This window comes from Mandrillus leucophaeus, unplaced genomic scaffold (assembly GCF_000951045.1).
Source record: "Mandrillus leucophaeus isolate KB7577 unplaced genomic scaffold, Mleu.le_1.0 Scaffold1353, whole genome shotgun sequence".
NCBI classification, from domain to species: Eukaryota; Metazoa; Chordata; class Mammalia; order Primates; family Cercopithecidae; genus Mandrillus; species Mandrillus leucophaeus.
In genome coordinates, this window is record NW_012101314.1 from 86,497 (window position 1) to 111,439 (window position 24,943).

The 24,943-nt window shown below is 39.8% G+C and overlaps 1 protein-coding gene across 1 annotated transcript in view; it reads right to left on the reverse strand.

Annotated features, from left to right (window-relative positions):
• Window positions 1-795: 795 nt before the first annotated feature.
• Window positions 796-24,943, reverse strand: part of GNPTAB (N-acetylglucosamine-1-phosphate transferase, alpha and beta subunits) — a 52,642-nt gene continuing 28,494 nt past the window's right edge. Inside the window, exons 10-20 of the mRNA XM_011973200.1 lie at window positions 24,679-24,802; window positions 22,698-22,901; window positions 20,814-21,907; window positions 18,244-18,443; window positions 17,807-18,026; window positions 16,720-16,833; window positions 14,634-14,719; window positions 14,274-14,372; window positions 10,401-10,568; window positions 5,010-5,100; window positions 796-2,556 (exon numbers count right to left, since the gene is read on the reverse strand). Of these exons, the coding sequence (XP_011828590.1) occupies window positions 2,479-2,556; window positions 5,010-5,100; window positions 10,401-10,568; window positions 14,274-14,372; window positions 14,634-14,719; window positions 16,720-16,833; window positions 17,807-18,026; window positions 18,244-18,443; window positions 20,814-21,907; window positions 22,698-22,901; window positions 24,679-24,802 (2,478 nt within the window). The 3' untranslated portion in view covers window positions 796-2,478. The remainder of the gene's footprint in view (window positions 2,557-5,009; window positions 5,101-10,400; window positions 10,569-14,273; window positions 14,373-14,633; window positions 14,720-16,719; window positions 16,834-17,806; window positions 18,027-18,243; window positions 18,444-20,813; window positions 21,908-22,697; window positions 22,902-24,678; window positions 24,803-24,943) is intronic.

A 24,943-nucleotide genomic window follows, 5' to 3' on the forward strand; every position in this document is an offset into this window, starting at 1 on the left:
GTATTATGAGGTGGGGCTTTCAGAGGGTAATAAGTCATGGGAACAGAGCCCCCATGAATTCAATTAGATGCCTTTTTTAGAGGGTTTGACAGAGGCAGTTTGTGCCTTCTTGCCCTTCTGCTCTGTGAGGACATGGCATTCAAGAAGCCATCTTAAAAGCAGAAAGCAGCCCTCAGCAGACAACCAAACCTGCTAGCCCCTTGATCTTGGACTCTCAGCCTCCAGAACTATAAGAAAATGAAGTCCTGTTCTTTGTAAATTACCCAGTCTGAAGTATTTTGTTACAGCAGCACAAAAAACTAAAACACATAGTGACCTTCTATAGGATTTCATTTGAACAATCGGTTCTGACCATCTGACTGCTCATCAACTTCTGAGGTTCCTCTGTTCTAATGATTCTACTGAATCACAGAATCATTAGAATGAGTCTATGAATAGCCTATGATTATATTATCCATCCCATTATCAAGCTCCTAATTAGGTATGGACTATATTCATCTAACCATAGAAATCGTCATTACAGACAAATGTTCATTTCTCTAACTTTTCTAGAATAAATCTCAGCTTTTATAATGATACCAACATATCCTAAATTTTTACCATATGATAAAGTCCATTTAGAAACTATTTTCCCCCCTATAAAGCAACATTCTTCTGTATAATACTAATCTTTCCTTACTTTCCACTTAATTTTAGTAATGTTCAGCACAGAACCTGATACACAGTAAAGGCACTCAAGTGACTGCTGAATCTGAGTAACAGTAAACTCAATCCTCAAAGATTTAAAAATCAAAGTGTCAGACAAAAATTTAACTTTTTATGAGATTTCAGTTTTTGAAATACACAACTCTTACAGCACACACACAGTATTTACATTTCAAGTTCTTTGTACAAAAGATGTATGCCATTTTGAAAGAATATTGTTGAGATCATGATCTAAAATACCTGTCAGAGTTACTCATGGAATCTGGTCTTCACAAATCCATTGTATTATGACATAAACAAAATATGGCTAGATGCCAAGGTTTAATCACACATAAAAATACTAATTCTCAGCTGGGCGCAGTGGCTTACACCTGTAATCTCAGCACTTTGGGAGGCGGAGGCGGGTGGATCGCCTGAGGTCAGGAGTTCGAGACCAGCCTGACCAATATAGTGGAACCCCGTCTCTACTAAAAATACAAAGATTAGCCAGGTGTGGCAGCGTGCACCTGTAGTCCCAGCTACTTAGGAGGCTGAGACAGGAGAACTGCTTGAACCTGGGAGGCGGACGTTGCAGTGAGCTGAGTTGCGCCACTGCACTCTAGCCTGGGCGACACAGCGAGACTCTGTCTCAAAAAAAAAAAAAAAAAAACCACCACCACCACCAAAAACTGATTCACAGTGATTGGCAAATGATGGCCTGAGGGTCACATCTGGCTGGTGGCCAGTTTTTGTACGGCTGCAAGTTAAACATGGTTTTTACATTTTTAGAGGGTTGTTTGAAAAAAACAAACTAAACAACAAGAAGAATATATGACAAAGACACAGGTGGCCTGCAATAATTTACTATCCAGCCTTTTACAAAGAAAGTTTGCTGGCCTCTGTTCTATCTAAAACTGAGAGAGATAGCTACTGGAATATACCGATGAGTATTCAACAAGACACCACTGTAATGTGCCAGTGCCATCAGCACTACTCATTTCTAAAATGAGGCACTTCTGTTTGAATATGTACATTTCCAAAACATAATTACATCTGGTAAGTAGCACTGTTACTAACTCTAGCCCTTTGAAATTAGACCTGCACATGAAATCATAGTATTCTTAGGGGCTGAAGTCAATAATTACAAAGCATTTCAGATGTCAATCATTGACCTCTTCAGTAGTTAGTGGTTTAAGACCATTTACGGTCTTAAACATTAGTAAAACCCATAATTTAGGTTATTGTCAGTAAGAGGTGATATTGCTGCATTATTTAAATAACATCTATAAAAATAGGTTTAGACATCCCAATTCATTATACTCAGAAGCAAGAATAACTAGTTAACTTAGTAACTACTTATTTTAAAAATGGGAAATGAAAAAAAAAGTGCAAAACTTCAGCAAAAGGCTTTGGAATGCAAAGATTGGGGCCTCTTAGCAATCACTCCCAGCTGGCATAGGCTTCTCATAATAAAGTTAGTCTGCAATGACTGCTGTGGGAAATTAGCAGCTGTCTCTTGCCAGTGAGCCTTTTTATAAAAAGGATGACAGGTCCATGAGCAAATTCTTGAAAAGTAAAATCAGTTCAGAGCTGCTCAACACACAAGTTTTCAGTGGGTTGGTTAAATAATTCCTGGTCAGTGGGCTATATTCATGCCACAAAACAGCATGGTACTGGATATTTTCCTTCTTCGAGCCAAACTGCTAAGCATCACATCGCAAAGACATCTCTGTGAAGCTGAGTTTTAAAATGCTCAGTAAATGCTGAGGTAGATGGTTTTCAAATGAAGATCTTCTATACTCTGATTCGATTGGGACTAGCTTCTTTGTGTATCCTCCTTCTGGGAAATATCTTCCGCTTAAGTGCAATTAACTAAATGATGAAAGACACAAAATACATTTTAATTATCACGCTGATGAAAGAATATAAGTGCATCATACTTTCTAAGAGCCATATGACCTTAATCATTTCTACAATCTTATACATAAAAAACAGACAACAAACAAATCTCCATCATTCCTCCTCCAAAACAAAAACAAACATTAGTTTTGTTTAGCTTTGTAGGGTCAATATGCCTAGATATGTGCCCACAAAGAGACCCAAGAGGATTGCAATTATTTTGGCCCACGCTTCATTTTTCTAAGACCTACAACTACAGACTTTTACACAGCTATTACCAAAGCATATTTATTTACAAGATATCCATTTGTCAAGTCTTTCTACTGAAGGAAATTGTCTCTATTTAGCGATAAGACACTGTCTCTGGGTTTGAAAATGACTACGTTTGTAAAAAAAAAAAAAAAAAAAAAACCACACACCTATATTGAAAATCTTATCAGCATTTCTCCCCCGCTATTTAACCTAATCATAATCATTGGAGAACACAGGCAACACCCAATTTAAAATGGATTGTAATATAAAAGTTCATTTGTAAATTAGTAGCTTAGAACTTGAATACTTTTTTCCTCATAAAAAGTTTGCCTATAATACATCTGAAACAGAAAACCAAATCAACACTATAATAAAATTTCAATTTAAAAATTTGGGGTTTATTTTCTTTGAACAGAGTCTCACTCACTCTGTTGCCCAACCTGGAGTCCAATGGCGTGATCTTGGCTCACCGCAACCTCCACCTCCAGGGTTCAAGCGATTCTCCTACCTCAGCGTCCCAAGTACCTGAGACTACAGATGCACACCACCACACCCAGCTAATTTTTGCATTTTTTGTAAAGATGAGGTTTCACCATGTTGACCACGCTGGTCTTCAATTCCTGATTTCAAGTGATCTGCCTACCTTGGCTTCCCAAAGTGCTGGGATTACCGGCATGAGCCACCACACCCAGCCCAAAATGTGCTCTTTATGTTTTCTATCTAGGATCTCTGTGTTTACCCTGTCTTCCCTCTCCCCAACCATGTAGGACTGGCTTGTTCCTTCATCTCTAGGTGGAGGCAGGGCTTTGTCCAAACATAAGCCACCATGGACTGAATGATGAACTGGGATTTGGGAGGGAAGGAAGAGGCAGCATTGGCTGATTTGTTTGTGAAGGTGGTAGGTATGGCAGGAGGAAGGAGTTTGACTCCAGTAGGTAGAGAGCAGGGTGCTGGGATTTAACCTGCCCTTCCCTTCCCTCTTCCTGCCTCTCTAGTTCCCTATTCTCTGCTGGTATAGATGACACAGAGGAAAGACTAACACTCCTCTTCCTTTCCACTACCACGACTGCTCCTTTCGGTCAGGGCTCCTTTCCTTCCCCATCCTAGGTCAGCACAGCAGACTCAAAGGTTCCTCACTGGACCCTGTTCTAAAAGCAGGCACAGCCTTTCTGAGATTTTTCATAAGACTTTTACCTGCCATGAACAATGGTAACAAACATCAAGAACAAGATGTACACTCCCTGGGAAGCAGATGGAGGTTAAGTTGCTGTCCTGTTCACCTGCCCAGTCTCTGTTTCCTGAATTTCCTTCCACTTGCAGCAAGAAGCCCATTCGTTTATCCTAAAGCTCTCAGTACTTAGGTGCCTGTCCTTCTTGGTATAAGTCAATTTGGTGTATGTTTCATTTGAGTGACAGCTAGAAAAGCTCCACTCAATAGTCACCTTGATTGGAGGCAGAGGCCAAGTCACTTGCCCAACCCAAGTCAGGTCGGTAAAGATGCCCATTCCCCTCCTTCAATCCTTTTCTTCAGAGTATTTCATATGTGAATAGCCTAATGAGGACTCTCTTATCCCTTTCTTTTTACCTCACAAATCTCCCTCCTACTTCTGGTCGCTCACCTCAAGGAGGCTGCGTGTGTACATGCATGCAGAGGAAAGCCCAGGTGTAGAGGGGCTGATGAGGAGAGGAGGGAGGAGGAGAGAGGAGGGAGAACTCCTAGCGACTGAAAGAAAGATAAATGGGAGCTACCGGTGTGAGTGGGACAACACGACGGAACTGTGGGATGTCTGAAGACACTGTGCTCACTCAAGGAAGGGTGAAAGAGGAAGAAAATTGGAGACCCATAGAAAATTAACATTAGAGAAGGATCCTAGATGGTTTTTTGGTTATAAATACTTAGAGCTACTTGGTTTTAGCCTGGTATCTACAAGTTAATCTGTTGAGTTCCAGATAAAAAGAATACTGGTAATGGATTTAGAAGAGAAATGAATAAAAGACTGTTATATTTGCTGCCTGAATATTGTGAAACATATTTAACATATTCACATATGAGCTATAAGACAATAAGAGAAGCTAAAATTTTGATTGTAAGTGTATATCATTTTCTAAAACATTCAGACACTAGTATACCAAGAAATACCATTTAATATCCACACAAAATACACAAAACTTACCTGCTCAGCAAAAAATGAGAATATAGTAAACATAATCAATGTTGCTAGTACACAATGGGTCCAAAACTTCAATTTGTCTCGATAAGCCCTCCTGTGCAGAGAGAGAAGAAAGCAACTATGTACTTCTGTATATGGTTTCACTACCATTGGTTAAGCATTATTTATGTACTAGTTTTATAAAAACTATGTTGGGAAACACAAAAACATTGTCTTGCAATTCTAAAATGCTCACACAATACAATATACATTTCCAACATGAGTTCAGATTTTTTATTATGTCATAGTAAATATTATACTTGAATTAGTAAAGTTATCCAGGCAGGGGAAAGGATTTCAAAAGAAAATTACTTCTGGCACTTAAACAAAACCACTCTTTCATTCATTTTTATTCATTCATACTTATTCACTCAGTTACTTGATAAATACTTCCTGTGGATATGAAGAGATGAACAAGATGAAGTCCCTGCTTTAAGTGTTTAGAAACCTGAGGCGTTGCTGACATGCTGACTGATGACTTGCCGTCACATAAGACAAGACAGAAATACGCATTATCAAAAGCAGTCTTGTGGGAAAACTTAGAGAAATGAGGACAGCACCACAGAGATGGCGGCATTTCCTGTAAGCCTTGAAGGGGACAGGAAGCATAAGGATGAGAAAGAGAAGGAGCAGCAGAGTGGCACAGTGGCCAGCTGGACCCTGCAGGACTGAGTGGAGTGAATCCATGCAGCAGCATGGGGGGAGCTAAGCCAGGTGAAGGTGAGAAGGTGTGAACTGCAGCTGCTCTGCAAAACCACACAGTGGGGTCTGGACAGAACACTCTAGTGGGAAAGTGGATGAAACAGACAGGTGGGGGTGTGTGTGACATAATCAGGGTAAACATGGTGGCCATTTGAAGGATGGACAAACAAGAAAGGCAGGCATTTTAGTTTTAGACCAGGCATGAAAGGAAGCAGTGACAATGAAAAGAAATAAGCAACAGAAGAGACATTCCTGAGGTAGAATCAACTGGACCTGGAGCCAACAGAATACTGGGGATAAAAAGAGGCAGTATAGCCATTTCCTCATCCGTAATTTGGAAATAATGAACAATTGGTTATGAAGATTAAATAAAAATGCTTACCATAGGTTTGGAAGATATGCTAGTAATTACCAAACTCTGGCCTCTGTGCTGAGTTACAGATTCTCATTTTCCACTGTTTGGGTGTGGATGTCTCTACCTCAAGTCACACATCCAAAATGGCACTCTCCCACACACAGGTCTTCCCCCCATATTTCCCACATCTGTTAATAGGATCATAACTAGCTCTGTCAACTAATGTCTAGTGTCATTCAGAATCAATGTGGATTCTTAAAGAGCTAAGCAGCCACAGACTACAGACAGTTAACGTGTTGCCCCAGCTGCAAGAGAACCCATGAAATGAGCGCCTGCTATGTACTAGGGAGGCACTGTGGACTCAGCAGTAAGACACCACCTTTGCCCTGGAAAAGGACTCATAGTCTATCGGGAGAGACAAACACAACCAGACAGATGGCTGTGCAGTGCTATACCCCAAAAGGAATGGGCTTCTGTGGGAACAGGAAGAAAGTCAATGCAGGCAACTAGGGAAAGATGGCAGGGAACTCATGGAGGAAAAGAGAAACAAGACAATTTCTAGGAAGCAGGGCTAGCAGTGAGAGACGATGCAGAGCTGAGCAGGAGGAGGAGCAAGCAGCCCCCAGGGCAGGGGAATGACTGCAAGAGCACCCACACCTAATTCACACCATTTGTATAGCACAGAAATCAAGGACCTCTCAAATTACTTTTAAGCCCACTCTTTTCTTATTCAAATGGACCATTGAGGGTAAATTTAGTCACAAATTGGATTTGGGGAGTTAACACTTAGATCCACCTAAAGATCTTTTTCCTCTGAGTTAAGGGAAAGTGAAAATGGTGAGAAGCCATTCCTTGTCATTTCTGGGAGAGAAGACCCATGATTCAGTAATAACTTCTCCTTATGAAAATAAACACATAAAGATAGCAGCAATAGTCATCCTAATTGTCTCATTTGCCCAACTCCAAGACAGCGAGGAGTTCTAGTGCCAAAGTCTGCCAATTTCCCTTTTAAAATGTCTCCCAATTCGTCTACTGCTTTTTCTTTATTGCCTGGGCTGTATCCTTGGTTCACACGTGACTGTTTCTAGGACTATTGAAATGCTTACTTGTCTCCCTGCCTCCAGTTCCCAAACAACCCTGCCCCACTCTTAAGTACTTCTCCAACACTCCAACCTCCACTCTAATACTAATTATCATCTCAAATCATGAAGTCTGATCATGACAAACATCTAAAAAAAAATGTCTCCTGGGGGTCCATTCTCAAAAGAAAAAAGTCTAATTCAAATACAGTCTTTCACAATCTTCTTCCTTGACACAGGATTATCTTACACCTCTGTGCCTTTGCACATGCCATTTCTTCTACCAGGAATGCTCTTTCTTACCTGGAGAAGTCATTTTCATAATTCAAACCCAAGTCCAAATGTCACCTTCCTATAATAGAATCAGCTGGTCCTTCCTACGTACACCAACTGCACTGAACTCTTATTGCTGCCCTCAATATACTGTATCACAATTTGCCTAGTATCTGTCTCCCTGGATAGACTGTGAACATCTCAAAGCCTGGTACCACATACCTTTTATCTTAGTATCCCTAGCACCTGGCACAGAGAGGCAAGCAAAGGGTCAAAAATCTTCCTGTTACCAGGGGATTCCTTGCAGGGGTTCCTTGCTCCCAGAGCTCCCAAGATGGTGGCAGGCCGCTTCCAAAATGGCGGCAGGCCGCTTCCAAGATGGTGGCAAGCCTCGTGTTCTCTGACCTGGGGTTCTTGGCCTCACAGATTCCAAGGAATGGAGTCTTGGGCCATGTGGTGAGTGTTATAGCTCTATTAGAAGCCATGGGTCACGGAAGAGAACCACAGAACCCAATGACTAGTGTTCAGCTCGATTAGGACAAATCCGGGCACTTAGCCGTGCAGGAACAATGGCGAGCCTTTAGCCCGATCGGGAGTGGCAATGGGCGCCTGGCTAGATCAGGAGCACAGCAGACACCCTGCTGGATCCGGAGGGATGGAAGTCATCGGCAGGTCTGTGACGGCGGCAAACAGCAGTGGTGGACGGTGAGTGAAAGCTCAGCTCAAGCCGTAACAAACAGGGACCAAAAGAATGTGCAGTTGCAAGATTTAATAGAGTGAAGACAGAGCTCCCATACAAAGGGAGGGGACCCAAAGAAGGTAGCCATTGCCAGCTCGAATGCCTGGGTTTATATCCCGATCATTGTCCCTCCTGCTGTGCTCTCAGGCAATAGATGATTGGCTATTCTTTATCACCTGTTTTTGCCTAATTAGCATTTTAGTGAGCTCTCTCTACTATCTGATTGGTCGGGTGTGAGCTAAGTTGCAAGCCCCATGTTTAAAGGTGGAAGCAAGCGGTCACCTTCTCAGCTAGGCTTAGGGATTCTTAGTCGGCCTAGGAAATCTAGCTAGTCCTGTCTCTCATTCCTAAACCAAAAGATAAAATTATCTTTATAATTAAATGTTGGCAATTGCAGTAGAATGAAAGATGAAGAAAACTTATAAAGCAGCTCTGGAATATAGTGGAATGTGCAGAGGGTTGGGAGTCAGGCTGGATCAGCCACTTGCCAGCTACTTCAGCAGGAGCAAGTTACTCAACTCACATTACTATGTTCTCATCTTTAACATGGCAGTAACAATACTTTTAACTGTAGAGAGTAAATATCTTGCCTAGCACAGTGTTTAACAGACAACAGGTTCTTAAGAAAAAGGGTAGCTACTCTGATGGCAGTGATGATGATGAAGCACACTTAGCCGGTGTTGTAGGCAGAATCTGGTGAATGGGCTGCCCAGGTTCATACATGGGCTCCCCCATTCAGGAGCCAAGATGCCTTATGCAAGTTACTTCCTTTTGCTGTACTGAGGATAAAATGGACCTACTACAGAGTTGTTAGAAGAGTTAAATGAGAATGTGCAAGAAAAGCTCTTAGTCAAGTACCATGTTACAATTAAGTTAAAAAAAAAAAAAAGGTCTTAGTAAGTATTGCTAGTGATTATTCCCACAGTAGATACTTAATAAATTAGCTGATTTAACAAATATAAGAATGAAAATTAGGGCCGGATGCGGTGGCTCACGCCTGTAATCTCAGCACTTTGGAAGCCTGAGGTGGAAGGGTCGCTCGAGTCAGGGAGTTTGAGACCAGCCTGTCCAACCTGGCAAAACCCTGTCTCTACTAAAAATAACAAAAATTAGCTGGGCGTGGTGGCACATGCCTGTAATCCCAGCTACTCAGGAGGCTGAGGCATTAGAATCGCTTGAACCCGGGAGGTGGAGATTGCAGTGAGTAGACATCATGCCACTGCACTCCAGCCTGGGTGACAGAGCAAGGCTCTGTCTCAAAGCAAAAGAAAACAAAACAAACTGCTTAACTCAATCCTTTACTCATTATAAAGTTTCCCAGTTGATTATAAAGGCTAACCAGATAGTCTGGTTGTTGAAGTACTGAATGAAATGGCTCCTAATACCTTTTCAGATTTACATTCCACGATTTCAATATATGAATTCTCCAATTAAGCTGGGCTAGCCCTCAAATTGCCCAGATCATTCCCACCTCCAAGCTTTTGCTCATTGTTCCCTTCTCACCACTTCTGAGATTCTGCCTTCAGGACTTAGTTTAATTCATTTTCCCCAAAGTCTTTGACTATCAGCGAGCACATACTGACCTCATGTACCTCTCATTTTATACTAAACAATTCCTTCACTTACACATTGGTCAACAAACAGCTGAATAAATGAAGTTCCAAATAGACTGAAAGAACCCAGTTATGCATTTTTTCAAATCCCTTAAAATGCAAATAAATGTCTTTCAAATATTAAACTCAATAAAAATTATAACTATACTTTTACGAATAAATTACAGAGCAAATAACACATTAAAGAAATTTCAGCTGGGCACGGTGGTTCACACCTGTAATTCCAGCACTTTGGGAGGCCAAGGCGGGCGCATCACCTGAGGTCAGGAGTTCGAGACCAGTCTGGCTAACATGTTGAAACCCTGTTTCTACTAAAAATACAAAAAATTAGCCGGGCTTGATGGCGCATGCCTATAATCCCAGCTACTCAGGAGGCTGAGGCAGGAGAATCACTGAACCCAGGAGGCGGAGGTTGCAGTGAGCTGAGATTGCGCCATTGCACTCCAGTTTGGGCAACAAGAGCAAAACTCCGTCTCAAAAAAAAAAAAAAAAAAAGAAATTAAAAAATTTCATCGCTAACACATAGATACATACGTATGTATAATGTATACACTCATACACACACACATATATATAAAAAACATGAGAATTTACCATTCCTGCAGCTCATGCATATGAAGGAAACGGTTTCGATACTCTCTTGGCAGCTCAAACTGGGAAGGTATGGGGAACATGGATTCATAGAAGTCCCTGAGAACAGCCTTCACTGTCTGGGCATCTTTATGATTGTGGTCAATGTTGTCATTCAGGCAAACAAACTTCCTGAAATAACAGAGAGCCAGGGTTATTAGTTACATACGGATAATCCTGACCTAACAAAACAAGGATGTGGATTCCAAATATATTTTAAATGGACTTATGTCCCAAGTTGGTATATTTGCTGATATGATTCTCTGGGGGAATGATGTTCTATACAGTTTTTCTTTAGATATTCCTCACCTATAAAACAAGAGAACTAGGGTAGATGGCCTTTTAACTATGGGAGTAAATTAATTTAATGACTTCTTTTTGGAGTGTCCTGAATTAATTGTTCAATAAATGTAGCTAATAGAGTGTCCTGAATTAATTGTTCAATAAATGTAGTTAACTAACTAGAATATTTTGTTGGCAGCTAGAAAAGACAATCAGTGGCCAGGCATGGTGGTTCACACCTGTTATCCCAGCACTTTGGGAGGCAGAGGCGGGAAGATCACCTGAGGTCAGGAGTTTGAGACCAGTTTGACCAACATGGCAAAACCCCGTCTCTACTACAAATACAAAAATTAGCCAGATGTGGTGGCATGTGCCTGTAGTCCCAGCTCTTCGGGAAGCTGAGGCAGGAGAATCGCTTGAACTTGGGAAGCAGAGGCTGTGGTGAGGCAAAAAAAAAGACAATCCATAAGTACCTAAAACCAAGTTCTCTGAAGGCCACGCGTGGTGGCTCATGCCTGTAATCCCAGCACCTTGGGAGATCAAGATAGGCTGATCACTTGAGGTCAGAAATTTGAGACCAGCCTGGCCAACAGGGTGAAACCCCATCTCTACTAAAAATACAAAAAAATTAGCCGGGCGTGGTGGCGTGCCTGTAATCCCAGCTACTCAAAAGAATGAGGCACGAGAATTGCTTAACTCGGGAGGCAGAGGTTGCAGTGAGCAATCTTTAGATTGCACCATTGCACTCCAGCCTGGATGACAGAGTGAGACTGTCTCAAAAAGATTAAAAAAAAAAAAAAAAAAATCAAAACTAAGTTCTCTGAACTGATAGTTATATTACAAAGAAAAATCATGTAAATAATTGAGAGAGACAGACAGTGCCTTATAGCTACAGATTCTATGAATTTGATAATTTCTGCTTACTATGTCTCTAACCAAGTTGTAAGATGCTAGAGTTCTGGCAAAAAAGCAGATTACAGTGGTGCTTCCTTGCTTGTTTCAAGTTCCTTTCAAGGCAAAGGTCACTAAACTGAGGGCCCATTAAAATGGCTTGTAGGTATGCCAACACTTTTGAAGTAGATTCACCAAAAAAAATCAAACAAACCTGATAAAGCCTTCAGATCCAACTACCAATTTATGGGAAATACAAGAGACACAGAAACATGTTAAACAACTAGGATTCAATCAGAGAAGGACAAAGTGTAAGATAGCTATAGAATCTATAATCAGATTTCTTCATATACACATGCAAAAAATTATATGGTTAAAAAAAGAGAGATGGAGGGAAAACCCATAGATTTAACTTCAAACCAACAAACTTAAAAACCAAAAAACACATAAGTCCTTATGAAAGTTAAGAGGAGTGAAAGGTGTACATTGACAAAGTAGTTGGTCATATTAAGGAATCGTTACTGATTTTTTTAGGGTGATAATGGTATTGTGGTTATATATACAAAAAATATGGAGCTAAAATGATACAATGTTTGAGATTCACTTAATATTAATCAGGTAGCAGTGATAGAGTGGGTGTGTTTAGATGAAACAAGGTTAAATATAAACGGAAGTAAATAAATGTAAATCACTTGTCTTCCTTCTGAAGAAGGATTCGATCAGGATTCAATCTTTCTGAAGAAGGAAGACAAGTGACAGGTATGTGCGAGCTCACTAATCTTTCTCTAAACCTGGAGACTGCTTTAAATGAAAGGATACGAAAGAGCTATGTCAACCTAATATAATATATGAGCCTTGGCTGTATCTTGGATTTAAAAACAAACAAAAGAGGCAGACAACAGCTATCAAGGGCATTTGGAGGCAACTGGGGAAATGTGAAGACAGGCTATTAGATGGTATTATTTAATCAATGGTAAAGTTCTTGAATGTGTTAATGGTCTGTGGCCTGATGATGAAGCCAACACAAGCAAAGCTAAGAAAATCAAAGAAAAACAAAGCCTGGATATTGTCTATCCCAGACTCCCTGTTAATGGGATAAACATGTCCTTCGAGCTGAAGTCAGTCTGAAGTCTAGTTTTCCATACCTGACTTAAAATAAGCCTTCATTAAAGTAAAACCAAACAATATAAACAAGAGTTAATGATAAAATCTGTTCAGGTACACAAACAGCAGCTGGGCCTGGCAAACTGTGGAAAAAGCCTGGCTTGCCATGTGTCTTTCTACTAAACCCCTGTCCCTTTCAGTACCATGAAAATGTCTATGAATACTCTAACCCAGTAACTTTCAAATTGGCACAAAGACCTAAAAGTATTGGCTACAACTAAAAACTGCAAATTCTCACATTATTACTACTCATGAATGAGACAGCTCATCAAGAAAATAGGGGGAAGTCTGTACTCCCATCAAAATTGGTTCTTAAAAGCTAAAGTTATTTTAAGAAATTAAAACAGTACACTTCAAGTGGAGGGAAAAGCATATGCAAAGAGGGCTGTATGCTGGCTAATTATTATTGTACCTTATGGTTTGGTTGGCTTGTGGGAAACATTTTGTAAAAAATCAAGTATTTTACTGGATTACTGAAGACACTAAATGGGTGTTAAAGATATTTTTACTTTTTTGAAAATTCCAATTTCTTTCTCCTCCAAACGAGAACAGGATTTGTAGAAAAAATATAATGGCTTTAAAATGTCTATAAGGTTCACATGTTTGATCATTTGTAATTAGAATCCTAATTTCAGCGAGGTAAAACTAAAGACCTCCTAATGCATTTAAATGACTCAGAAATTAAAAATACTCAATTTTAGCTGGGTGCAGCAGCTCATGCCTGTGGTTCCAGCTACTCAGGAGGCTGAGGTGGGAGGATTGCTCAAGCCCAGGAGGTGGAGGCTACAGTGAGCCGTGTTTGCATTACTGCACTCCAGCTTGGGCAACAGAGTGAGATCCTATCTCAAAAATATAGAGTTTATATGCCAGTGTCTTTATTTTCCAAAGAAGTTGATGAAACACCTATTTCCCACTAAAGTTAAAAACTCAAAAATGCATATTTTTAGCACATTTTATCAAACCTGCTAAAGTAACAGTTAAGGGGCTGGTAAAGAAATTGTTAAGGCTTAGGTAAACCTGAAAATTTATTCATCCCCAAAGGATGGCTGGAGTATACTGGATTAATGTTCCCATTTATGGTAGCATTCCGTTTTCCTCAAAAGCTAATCTGAACTTTACTTTGAATTGCTAAGATAAATCTAACCATCTAAACAACTGTTCTGGAAGCACCTTTTTAGAAATGCCACAATTCTAAAAAGGCATTTCTAGAATGTCCCAGCTGCCTGGCCTCACCTCCCCACAATGAGATCTGCCCCAGCTCTCCCTGAACAGCTTGTTATTAACAGAACCCAGTTCTTAGAAGTTCAGGCTCATCCCTTTGCATGGGGGACCCCACCTCAACTTGCAACTCCTATCTCTCACTCAACCCCCAACACTGCCTCCACTGTTCGGCCTTTTGGTATGTTCCATACAGAAATAAGCTACTCCCTTCTCTCCAGTCCTGCTGCCTTTTATTCAGGTTTATTTGCATAATTAAAAATTATATATAAAAATCAATACCTAGGGTTTTTTCTTATGTCATCCAACTGGCCAACCACATGAGAAACATTGGTACGAATCATTTTAAAAGCGATTTCTTCTTCTCCCATGATTTCAAACCTAATTATCAAACATATTTGAAGAGTTTAAATAATTACATGGATATAAAAAATAAAACTTCAATAGAAAATACATTTTTAAAAACTGTAGTGGACTCAACATCCACAGGAATAACTTAAACTTTTAATACTACTACAGCAAACAATCTCATATAAATTTTAGAAGAGTGCTTAACAGACAAAATATTGTAGATTTATGAAAAAGCCAGACTTTTGTAATTACTCTTATACTAAACAAAGGGAATATGTGTGTACTACTTACCTATATTTGTTTTTGTCCTTATATGCTTTGTGGATTTTGTCAGTTACTGGTTTACAGTTTGTTACTAGACTTTTAGTGACCGGTGGCTATGAGAAAACATAAGTAGATCAGATATCACATCAGAGCTGAAAGTAGGGCAATTTAGTCCTAAGTTCTGATTTTTAAAACTTTGATTCTATTCTCTTCGGAAGTAAGAAAAACACCAACTGTGACTACATATACATCTTTTTCATCTTTAAGAACACACTGGCAAACAATTACTACGATTTATATAATAGAGAGTTTATAATGCATTTTTCACAAACAAACCTGAAGTACTTTATCCTACTGGATCATGCCAAAAACCCAAAAGAAACTGCTGAAGTACATAGACAAGCTGCTCCTCTGTTATTAGCCTGACTGCATACCAGCTCTACATGAGGCATCTGGTGAATTCCCAACCCACAAGTAGTCTCATAGTCTCATTCTTTTTTTTTTTTTTGGAGACGGAGTCTCACTCTATTGCCCAGGCTGGAGTGCAGTAGCGCGATCTCAGCTCACCGCAACTTCTGCCTCTCGGGTTCAAGTGATTCTTCTGTCTCAGCCTCCTGAGAAGCTGGGATTACAGGAACCTGCCACCACACCTAACTCATTTTTGTATTTTTAGAAGATATGGGGTTTCACCATGTTGGCCAGGCTGGTCTCGAACTCCTGACCTCAAGTGATCCGCCCGCCTTGGCCTCCCAAAGTGGTGGGATTACAGGCATGCGCCATCGTGCCCGGCTGATTTTTGTATTTTTTAGTATAGATGGGGTTTCACCATGTTGGCCAGGCTGGTCTTGAACTCCTGCCCTCAGGTGATCCACCCACCTGGGCCTCCCAAAGTGCTGAGATTATAGGCATGTGCCACCATGCCCAGACCTAGTCTCATTCTTGACCTGCTGATTCCTATCTGTTAATCTCACTAGAGCAAATTCCTTTAGGGCTGATACCAGGTCTTTACTCCTCTATTTATCTCAACTTTATTAATTTAGTAATGTTAAGTCTTAGCACATTTAGAGAATTGGCTTTTAAGTGGCACATATCTATATACTAACCCACGCCATATGCTAAACTAATCTACATGTGATAGGCAATACTCATACTGTATGCTCTGATGGCTGCTATGCTGACCTCTTTCACCAATGGCTGCCACTTTTCACACTACGTCCCCTCATGAGGGAGGAGGTGTCCTATCTGCAGTCATTATTTATACATGGCTTGAAGATTTGCAAGACAGTAATTTTTTTAAATACCATTTTATTCTGATTATGAAAGCAAAATCTACTCATTATAGAAAACGTGAAAAATTCTAGTGTACAAAAAGGATATTAAAAACTACCTGTGATTTAACCTACTGTCATTTCTGTTGTCTTTTGGGGTATGTGTGTTGTATATGTACTTGCGGGATTTCTACAGTTCAAATCATACTGTCTATATGATAGTACCCATTATTTCCCCCACCTAATTATATAAGAATTTTTCCATTTATCAGTAAAAAATTAACAGAAAATATCTAATGGCTGTATTATATTCATTTCATCAATTCTACGATTTTCTTCACATTTTAACTTCTCTGAAACTAAAATGTCTCTCATAATCTACAGTCTTCCAATTATTTCAGCCAAATGATATCCCAATGTAGTTGTGTGTTAGTCACCCACTGCCCCTACTGGTAAAATGGAGTAAGTGCCAGCATTAAAGCAATTGAGCTTTGATGAACGATGACATTCCATGTGATGAATATTTTCTTGATTGTTAAACCTCAGGATTGTTCTCTCTGGCCAATGAGAATAATCTGGGGCTATTTTCTGTCACCCTCAGCGAACAGGACATCTGTTTATGGAATACAAGCAACAAATCCAAATTACGCATCTATGGGGTGAACAGGAAGATTCCAAAGCAAGCTATGAATGATTCTGGATTACCCCTGCTACTATTTTGCAACAAAGCCATATAAAACCATAGAGCCTGCTTCTAGTTCTGAAGTGCTATACAGAAATGCTGTAAATAACACTTGATAAGGATGTACTTTCTGTTGTACATAAAAGTAACCCATTCCACTTACCAGATTGGGATCATAGTAGGCTTCCTGAGTTGGTGGAATATTATTTAGCTGAGTGATATCAGCAGGCAGCATTTTTGAGCAATTTATTAGCATGTGTTCCAGACCTGTCAAATCCTAACAAAGAAAAAGAAGAAGATAAACCTGTTATGTGCATTGTAAGTAATGACTGTGGTTTTGAAAATAAAAATTAAGTGAAAGCTTCCAAAAATGGCTTAAATGCTATCTTCAAAGAGAGTCTGACTACATGATTCTTAAGATAAAGGCACTCTAAGAGGAGCAGAATGAGACAATGCCAACACAAATATTTCATCTTCATCTCAAAGAACGTTCTGGCCTCTGAGATACCCATTTACACAAGGTGGTCCAGGGCTCAGGAGAAATCATGCCCTGCAGCTAGATTCATCTGGGCACCTCCATTAGCTAGTTTCCTACTCCTGGGACTAGAGGATGCCATGAAGGAGGGGCCTGGCTGAGCTCTCTGGTTAGCCACATCTGAAGTCCTAGAATGGATATACCACAAGAATCTTATATGCAGGTATGGTCTGGCTCTTTTCCAGACAATCAAGATCAATCTCTACTGAAAAAACTACAAAAAGTAATTTCATAAAATACGAACCTCAAATTTGGTTATAATTCTGGCACTAAAACAGACTAGCTATGAATACCCACAGTAAATATTAAGAGTTATTTTTACTTGCAATAAATTATGTAGGGGAAAAAGAGACATGGTCAGAATTAAAATTTTCTCTTTGTTTTGAGACAGAGTCTGACTCTGTTGCCCAGCCTGGAGTGCAGTGGCACGATCTTGGCTCACTGCAACCTCCACCTCCCCAGGTTGAAGCGGTTCTCCTATTTCAGCCTTCCAAGTAGCTGGAATGACAGGTGCATGCCACCATGTCTGGCTAATTTTTTGTATTTTTAGTAGAGACGGGGTTTCACTGTGTCGCCCAGGTTGGTCTTGAACTCCTGAGCTCAGCCGACTAGGCCTCCCAAAGTGCTGGGATTACAGGTGTGAGCCACCGTGCCTGACCAGAATTAAAATTCTCATTTAAAACATCAAAAAGTTTAGAATAAGACAATACGACACCTGCAAACTTAATGGCAGTTCGTGAATTCTGGTAGCCAGTGTTCGGATTTCTCTGTCAGACAAGACACCAGATTGGTCTGTATCAACTTCATCAAAGACTTGAGATATATTCAGTGGCTGAACTGCACTCATGAGATAGTAAAAATAAGAGAAGGCAAACTGCATATCCTCAGAATGGCGCACTTTGTGAAATGACGTCTTGTCAAATTCTTCAGGGAACCTGTCCAAATATAACATATTACAAACTCTGGATATTCAAAGTATGTACCGTATCTAACATTTGCAGAGATGAACTTTTTTCTTTCGCACTTAGATCATACCTTTAACATATTAGTCATCAAATATTAGAGCCATAAATTTAGTATGGTAAATATGCAAACTTCAAGTAGCCTTAGTTCTGAACACAAGCCAACAACTCAAACACGAGGAAGACTTACATATCTTGCAGCTCTTGCATAACAATCCGGTCAATCATGTGAGGCATGTGAGCGGGGACTTTCCGTGATGTGAATCCAAACTTGCTATTTAGAATTTTATTTACATATCTGAGGGAATCTGCAAACGTATCTTTCAGTTGCCTCCCAGTATTTTTGCTATCAGTGAAGTATGCCAATTGTGTCTTCAATGACTCTTCTTCCTGAAAAGAGAATTCTACATGTAACTCAGCATTATGTTTAGTGCACAAGTATACTTTGTTACAAGACATTTTATATAATGTGGTAATAACTAGTCACGAACTCTCCATTAGGAGCAAATGCAATGCATGTTAACAAGTCACTTTAAGGATCTAAACTGGATTTAGCAGGACTCAACTGGATTTCAGTGCAAGTATCACCAATATTGGTTTGAGAACAACAGCTGTATGAGGGAGATCTACGTAACAACAGTCACATATGGAGGATATTCTTCAAGGACTGGTCATTGTGAGATTTCAAAGCCAATTCAATGCAACATTTAGAAAATTTATTTACATATAAATTTGATAGTACTTTCAGTAACAAGCTAATTCTGCAGATGATATCAAATGTGCAAGTCCTTGAGTTGTAAGCACAAGGACTAGAAACAAATTTGGTTTCATCGTATAATAGTTTTAATATTATAAAATCAAAACTAGTTAAGTGGCAGAACTAAATAGGCAAAGAAAATTGGTAAAGCATTCAAATACTTTACAGAAATACTTTTGCTTCTCAAACTGATAAAAATGTAAGGAGACTGATATTAACTGGTGTTGGTTAGACTGCAGTGAAGCAAGCACTCCTGTATACTTTTTGTGGAAATATGAAGTGGTACAACATTTCAGAAAGACATATTTAAAGTTTATATCTGCTAACCTAGTAATCCTAGCCACAGAACTAAAACTCACTGAAGTGTAAGATATATGTACAAGAGTATTCACTGCAACACTATTTGTAATCACAAAACATTGGAAATAACTAACCTGCAGGTATTAAAAAGAATAATGGCATTGGCATGGGTATAAATAAATAAACAAATAATGGCATTTGCCCACATACTACAACTGCAGGGAAATACATGTAAATTTACACTATATATATATATTTCTCTATATATAACCATACATACATATAGGTATGTTTGCATAGCTATAGAAAGATACTGGAAGAATACCCATCAAAGTATTGACAGTGATTATCTCCAGGAGGGAGACTGAAGAAGGAGTAACTTCCCTTTTTTTACTGTATTTTTTTGAATTGCTTGCAATTTTTACTACTAACCTATAATGCTTCTGTAAATTAAAAAAAAAAAAAAAAACGCCTGTAGTCCTAGCACTTTGGGAGGCCAAGACGGGCGGATCACCTGAAATCAGGAGTTCAAGACGAGCCTGGCTAACATGGTGAAACCCCGTCTCCACTAAAAATACAAAAAATTAGCTGGGCGTGCTGGCATGCGCCTGTAATCCCAGCCACTCAGGATGCTGAGGCAGGAGAATCGCTTGAACCTAGGAGGCAGAGATTGCAGTGAGCCGAGATCACGCCATTGCACCACTCCAGCTTGGGAAAAAGAGCGAAACTCCATCTCAAAAAAAAAAAAAGGAAAAGAAAGAAAACAGGGGAAACTGAGGAAATAAACATCATCAAGAACACTGCAGTCCTTCATTAGATCTGTAAATGCCTCATGTGCAAGGCACAAGATACTTCCTAAAATGCTGAGGACATAGTTCCTCCTTCCCCCTCTTTTCTCCCAGTCTAACACCCACTCGTGGCTGTGTGCCTTCACTATCCAGCCTAGACTGTGTATTTTTGTCTTGGTCTGTCAACTCCCACCTCTTTGAAGGTCAGTCCACAGGGAACTTCCTCCTGTATGCCTTCCTAGTACTTCTAGGCAGAGCTAAGGAGTCCTCCCCTCCGGATTTTTTGCCCATATCTCAACACAAACACACCTCTTTGTTACAGTTATCTCCCCACAAATTTGTCTTCTCTACTGGTCCCTGAGCTTCCATGAGCAGTGGCTATGTTCCTGTCATCTTGCATTCCCCCGTGGTTAGCACTGTGAGAGCACTGAGGAGAGGTACAGATGACACCACAGCACAGTGGAGCCATGGTACAGGGGACGAGCACTCCAACTTTGAGGCTTGGCTCACACTGATTTGCTGTTATAATGTTGGGGAAGCAAATGAACTTAATTGAACTCCAGGGTTTTTTCATCAGCAGAGCTGGAGAAATACCAGATCTGAAATGTCAAGACAAGACAACATACCACTTCCCGCTCTCCTTCCTCGAAGTATGCCCCTGGCTAAATCCCTTACTCATTCACACTTGGGCTGCTTCCTAAACTACAAAATGTGGATAACAATAATAAATACCTTCATGTGGCATTTTTTATTATTAGGGTTATTGGGTAAATTAAATGAAACCACATAAGAAAAGCATTTAGTGCCGTGGCCGGCACAAGGAAGTGCTGAATAAATGGTAGCTATAATGATATTATCACGAGATTTATTTACCCTTCCTGAGCATGAGAAAGAATGAGGCTGGATGGAACTTACATCAAGAAGATCTTGGAAATACTTTTTTTTCTCCCATGGCAAAAAGCCCAAGTAACTCTCCGTGTAATGCTGCAGCTTTCTTCCAAGTAACACTTCAGTGTGATTTTCGGCATTTTCCTCCATTCTGTTGTTCTCTTTTTCTTTCCCTGCGATTTTCTTTTCTTTTGTCATCTGGCTTGCCAGTGGAACAATCAGAGATGAGAGCTTTTCTTTTGTCACATTTCCACCTACAGTTTTTTGGGTGTGAGTTTCCGATCTAAATCTTGCTGTGGTCTCCAAGTCCAGGGGTAGATTCTGACCCTGGTCATGACCATTCACTTTTACACTCACTGCAGGAAAAGTCAACCTCTGTAATCTTTCAGACACTCCTAAGCTGTTTGGCAAGATGCTTTTATGAACCTGTTTTTCCTGTGGAGTCACCAAACTGTCATTTGTTTCATCTGTTATTATAGCTTGATTTTTTAATTTAGCATGCTGTGAGTTCATCAGAAATGATCTCAGCAAGGCTGACTTGGACAAATTGTATCCTTTCAAAGTGATGTCTCCATGTTCCAGTTGCAAATCCAATTTATTGAGACTTAACTGGGCCTCTTTTGGAAGGAGTGAAATATTTACCAGGGGAATTTTCACCTCTTCCTGGACTCTCCTTGTTGAGTTAACATCATGTCGCCTGAACTTCGGGAAGCGTTTTTCTTTGGGAATATCCTCAAAAAGGATTTCCGCCTCCGGAAGAAGTGTTGTGGGACTAACTAAATTTTCGTAACCTTTCTGGGCCGTGGAATTCAGTTTTGGTCCCTCCCTTGTGTCCACCTCCACTGTTATCTGGATTTTGAACTCTTCGTCATTTCTATTTTGAAATGTGAGATTAAAATGTATTGTGGTGGCATTCATTCCGCTGTGCATTATGAGGTGGATGGTTTTCCACTTGTTGGCAATAGAAGCATGTCGAATTATTGGATTGTCACTATAGGCACCTTCAACTCCTCTTTTGGCTATTTCTGCAAAGCTGAAATAAGGCAGGCATTCACCTTTTGGAATAACATAGTGAGTCTGGTTTGGGAGAAGGGTCACTTTATACAATTCATGAAAATGATCTAGAGGAAAAAACAGAAACATGATTTTTTTAAAAAACTAGGCATTTTTCCTCTGTTTTCCTTTAATTCTTTGGGTCTGAGTTTTCACTTTCTTTAAAAAAAAATAATAGGGAATGCATCACAAATTTGCACGTCATCCTTGTGCAGGGGCCATACTCACGCCTAAACTGTTCTAATTTTAGTATATGTGCTGCTGAAGTAAGCACTGAGTTTTCACTTTCTAAGAGTGACTTTAATTTCAAAATAATCAGATATCCTAATACAACAGTTACTGGTACAGGGCTCATTTCACTATCTGAGGCAGTCACAATAATAACCATGAAATAGTGATCCTGACTCACTACAGAGATATGGCATGATTCTTAACAATAAATTACAATAATCAATTTCCATGTTTTTATCCATTTGAAAAAAACTTTCTGCCAAAACAAATTCCATTTATATATTACCAACAAAATCCAGGATTTGAACCATCTTTATTTAATGAATTATTGATGGATATCAATAATTTTTTGTTTCCAAATTAAAACTTCACCACATATTTTCAGCTAAGGTAAATCTGCTTGGTCAAAACAAAACAAAACAAAACACCACACTGCAACAATAACACTAAAGAAACAACACTCTTTAGTGATTTATGTTGTTCTCTTACTTTTATAACGAGTCTGAATGTAAGGCTGGAAAAAGGATACACAGAGAATCATTATTGTAAATAACAAAAGCCATTCAAAACTCTACCTGTCAAGGACTTTTTATCCTCCTATTCTTGTTTGTTTGGCAGTAAACATACCTTGCCCACAGTCGCCAGCATCAAACCCACAGGACAAGACATTGCACGCTTGGTCACAGAACTTATCAGCAAGCCAGGAATTTGCACATCCCTGATTACAGTAAGAGACACTGTTTATTCCTCCACCAAACTGCCAGGGCTGTCCAACTCCAATACTCCCAGTACCTCCACCTCCTGCAATATAGCGACTCCCTCCACTGTTACCTGTAGAGCGGAGGAAGAAGAGGGAATCTTGCTGTAATTACAATTTTGAAAGGCAGTTCTGAACTGGGCGCGGTGGCTCACGCCTGTAATCTCAACACTTTGGGAGGCCAAGGCGGCTGGATCACCTGAGGTCAGGAGTTTGAGACCAGCCTGGTCAACATGGTAAACCCCATCTCTGCTAAAAAAACAAAAATTAGCTGGGCGTGGTGGTGGGCACCTGTAATCCCAACTACTTGGGAGGCTGAGGCGGGAGAATTGCTCGAACCCAGGAGGTGGAGGTTGCAGTGAATCAAGATTACTCCACTGCACTCCAGCCTGGGCAACAAGATTGAAACTCCATCTCAAAAAACAAACAAAAAAGACAGTTCCTTATTTCATATTAATGTTTTCAAGGTTGATGTATAAGTTTTAGTCAGAAAAGGTTCACCTCATTCTTTAGTAAAAGATCTCATGTACCTTAAGAAGAAAATAAACTGAAAAGGGAGTCACTTGACAGAAGTGTGATGAACAGGCCCTAGCATTTTGTAGCTATGCAACCTACAAGTACAGGCCTTACATTTGCTCAAGCGGCACGTGCTGACAGAAATGGAGGAGCACGAAAACAAAAAGAGATTATTCCAAAGGCTGTGACTATCAGAACTGCCAAAAACATGTCCAAATGTGGGTATCGTGTTTGATACCCCTTGTTATCAAATGCTAATGTTCTAGTAGAGACTGACTTCTCTGGTCTACACAGATCTACTTTGCACATCTGTATTCTCTCCCCACAGTTAAAGAGCATCTGACATATCTGACTGAAATACAACTTGAAGCTTTGTTTTCTCCAATATGCAAACATTTCCAAATCCGTTTCTTCATATGAAAATGGGGATGATAACATTTGTGTACACACTCTCAGGTGACAAACAAAATTCAAGTGAATATAATGAATAATGCTGTATACATTTAATGCTTTATAATTGAAAGGCAGTAAGTAAATGTAACAAATTGCTATTATCAGTAAGTCAAAATATAAGTATGTGAGGGAGGGAGAAGGGTTGCTGAGGAAAATACTTATTTCTTTTGCAACTCTTTAGTCATTCTGTGACCTATCATAATCTGCTGCTGACGGCAACCAGCAGTGAGCTCCTATAAGAACCAGTGAGAGTGATGCTTGCTCTTGGGTTTATAGAACTAAGTATATTCCAGATTTTCATATTTTAAATAAGATGACATTTTCAAGTGTATTTTCTCTTGTTCAATGCCCTCAACAATGAATAAACTGGGCCACATGGGAGCACTAATTACTACCTCCAAAGAGTCTACTGATTACTGATAGATAGATAGATATATATATACACACACACACACATTCATATATATATATATATTTTTTTTTTTTGAGACAGGGTGTCACTCTGCCGCCCAGGTTGGAGTACAGAGGCACAATCACAGCTCACGGCAGCCTCGGACTCCTAGGCTCAAGTGATCCTCCTGCCTTAGCCTCCCAAGCACCTAGGACTACAGGTGTGCACCACCACACTTGGCTAATTTTTTTTAATAGAGATGGGGTCTTACTATGTTGCCCAGGCTGGTCTTAAACTCCTGGCCTCAAGCAATCCTCCCAGCTCAGCTTTGCAAAGCACTGGATTATAAGCTTGAGTCACCATGTCCAGCATTACTGATTCTTTATTAATACATAAAGAATGTTTGGTTACGTCTATAGTACATGTTCAATAATGATTAAGAAGAAAATATTCCATAAAAATGAACGAACGACAGTTTAACACATCCTTACCAGAGCAATCGCCACCATCCCAATCGCAGGCTGAATTATTACAAGCCTTGTCACAATAGCCATCTTTAATCCAGGAACCGGGGCAGCCCTCGGCACAGTTTGGCACAGGCCACGTCAAATAAACCTACGATAAAACCAAAGAGAAAATTAAATGACTTCTGGCTTCTGATACGTTTTATTCTTAAGATTCCCTTTATAAAAAGAAATTAAGTCTCTAGAAAGATTAAAATTTTCAAAGGGCTGAGCGTTCACACTCACAAGCGCT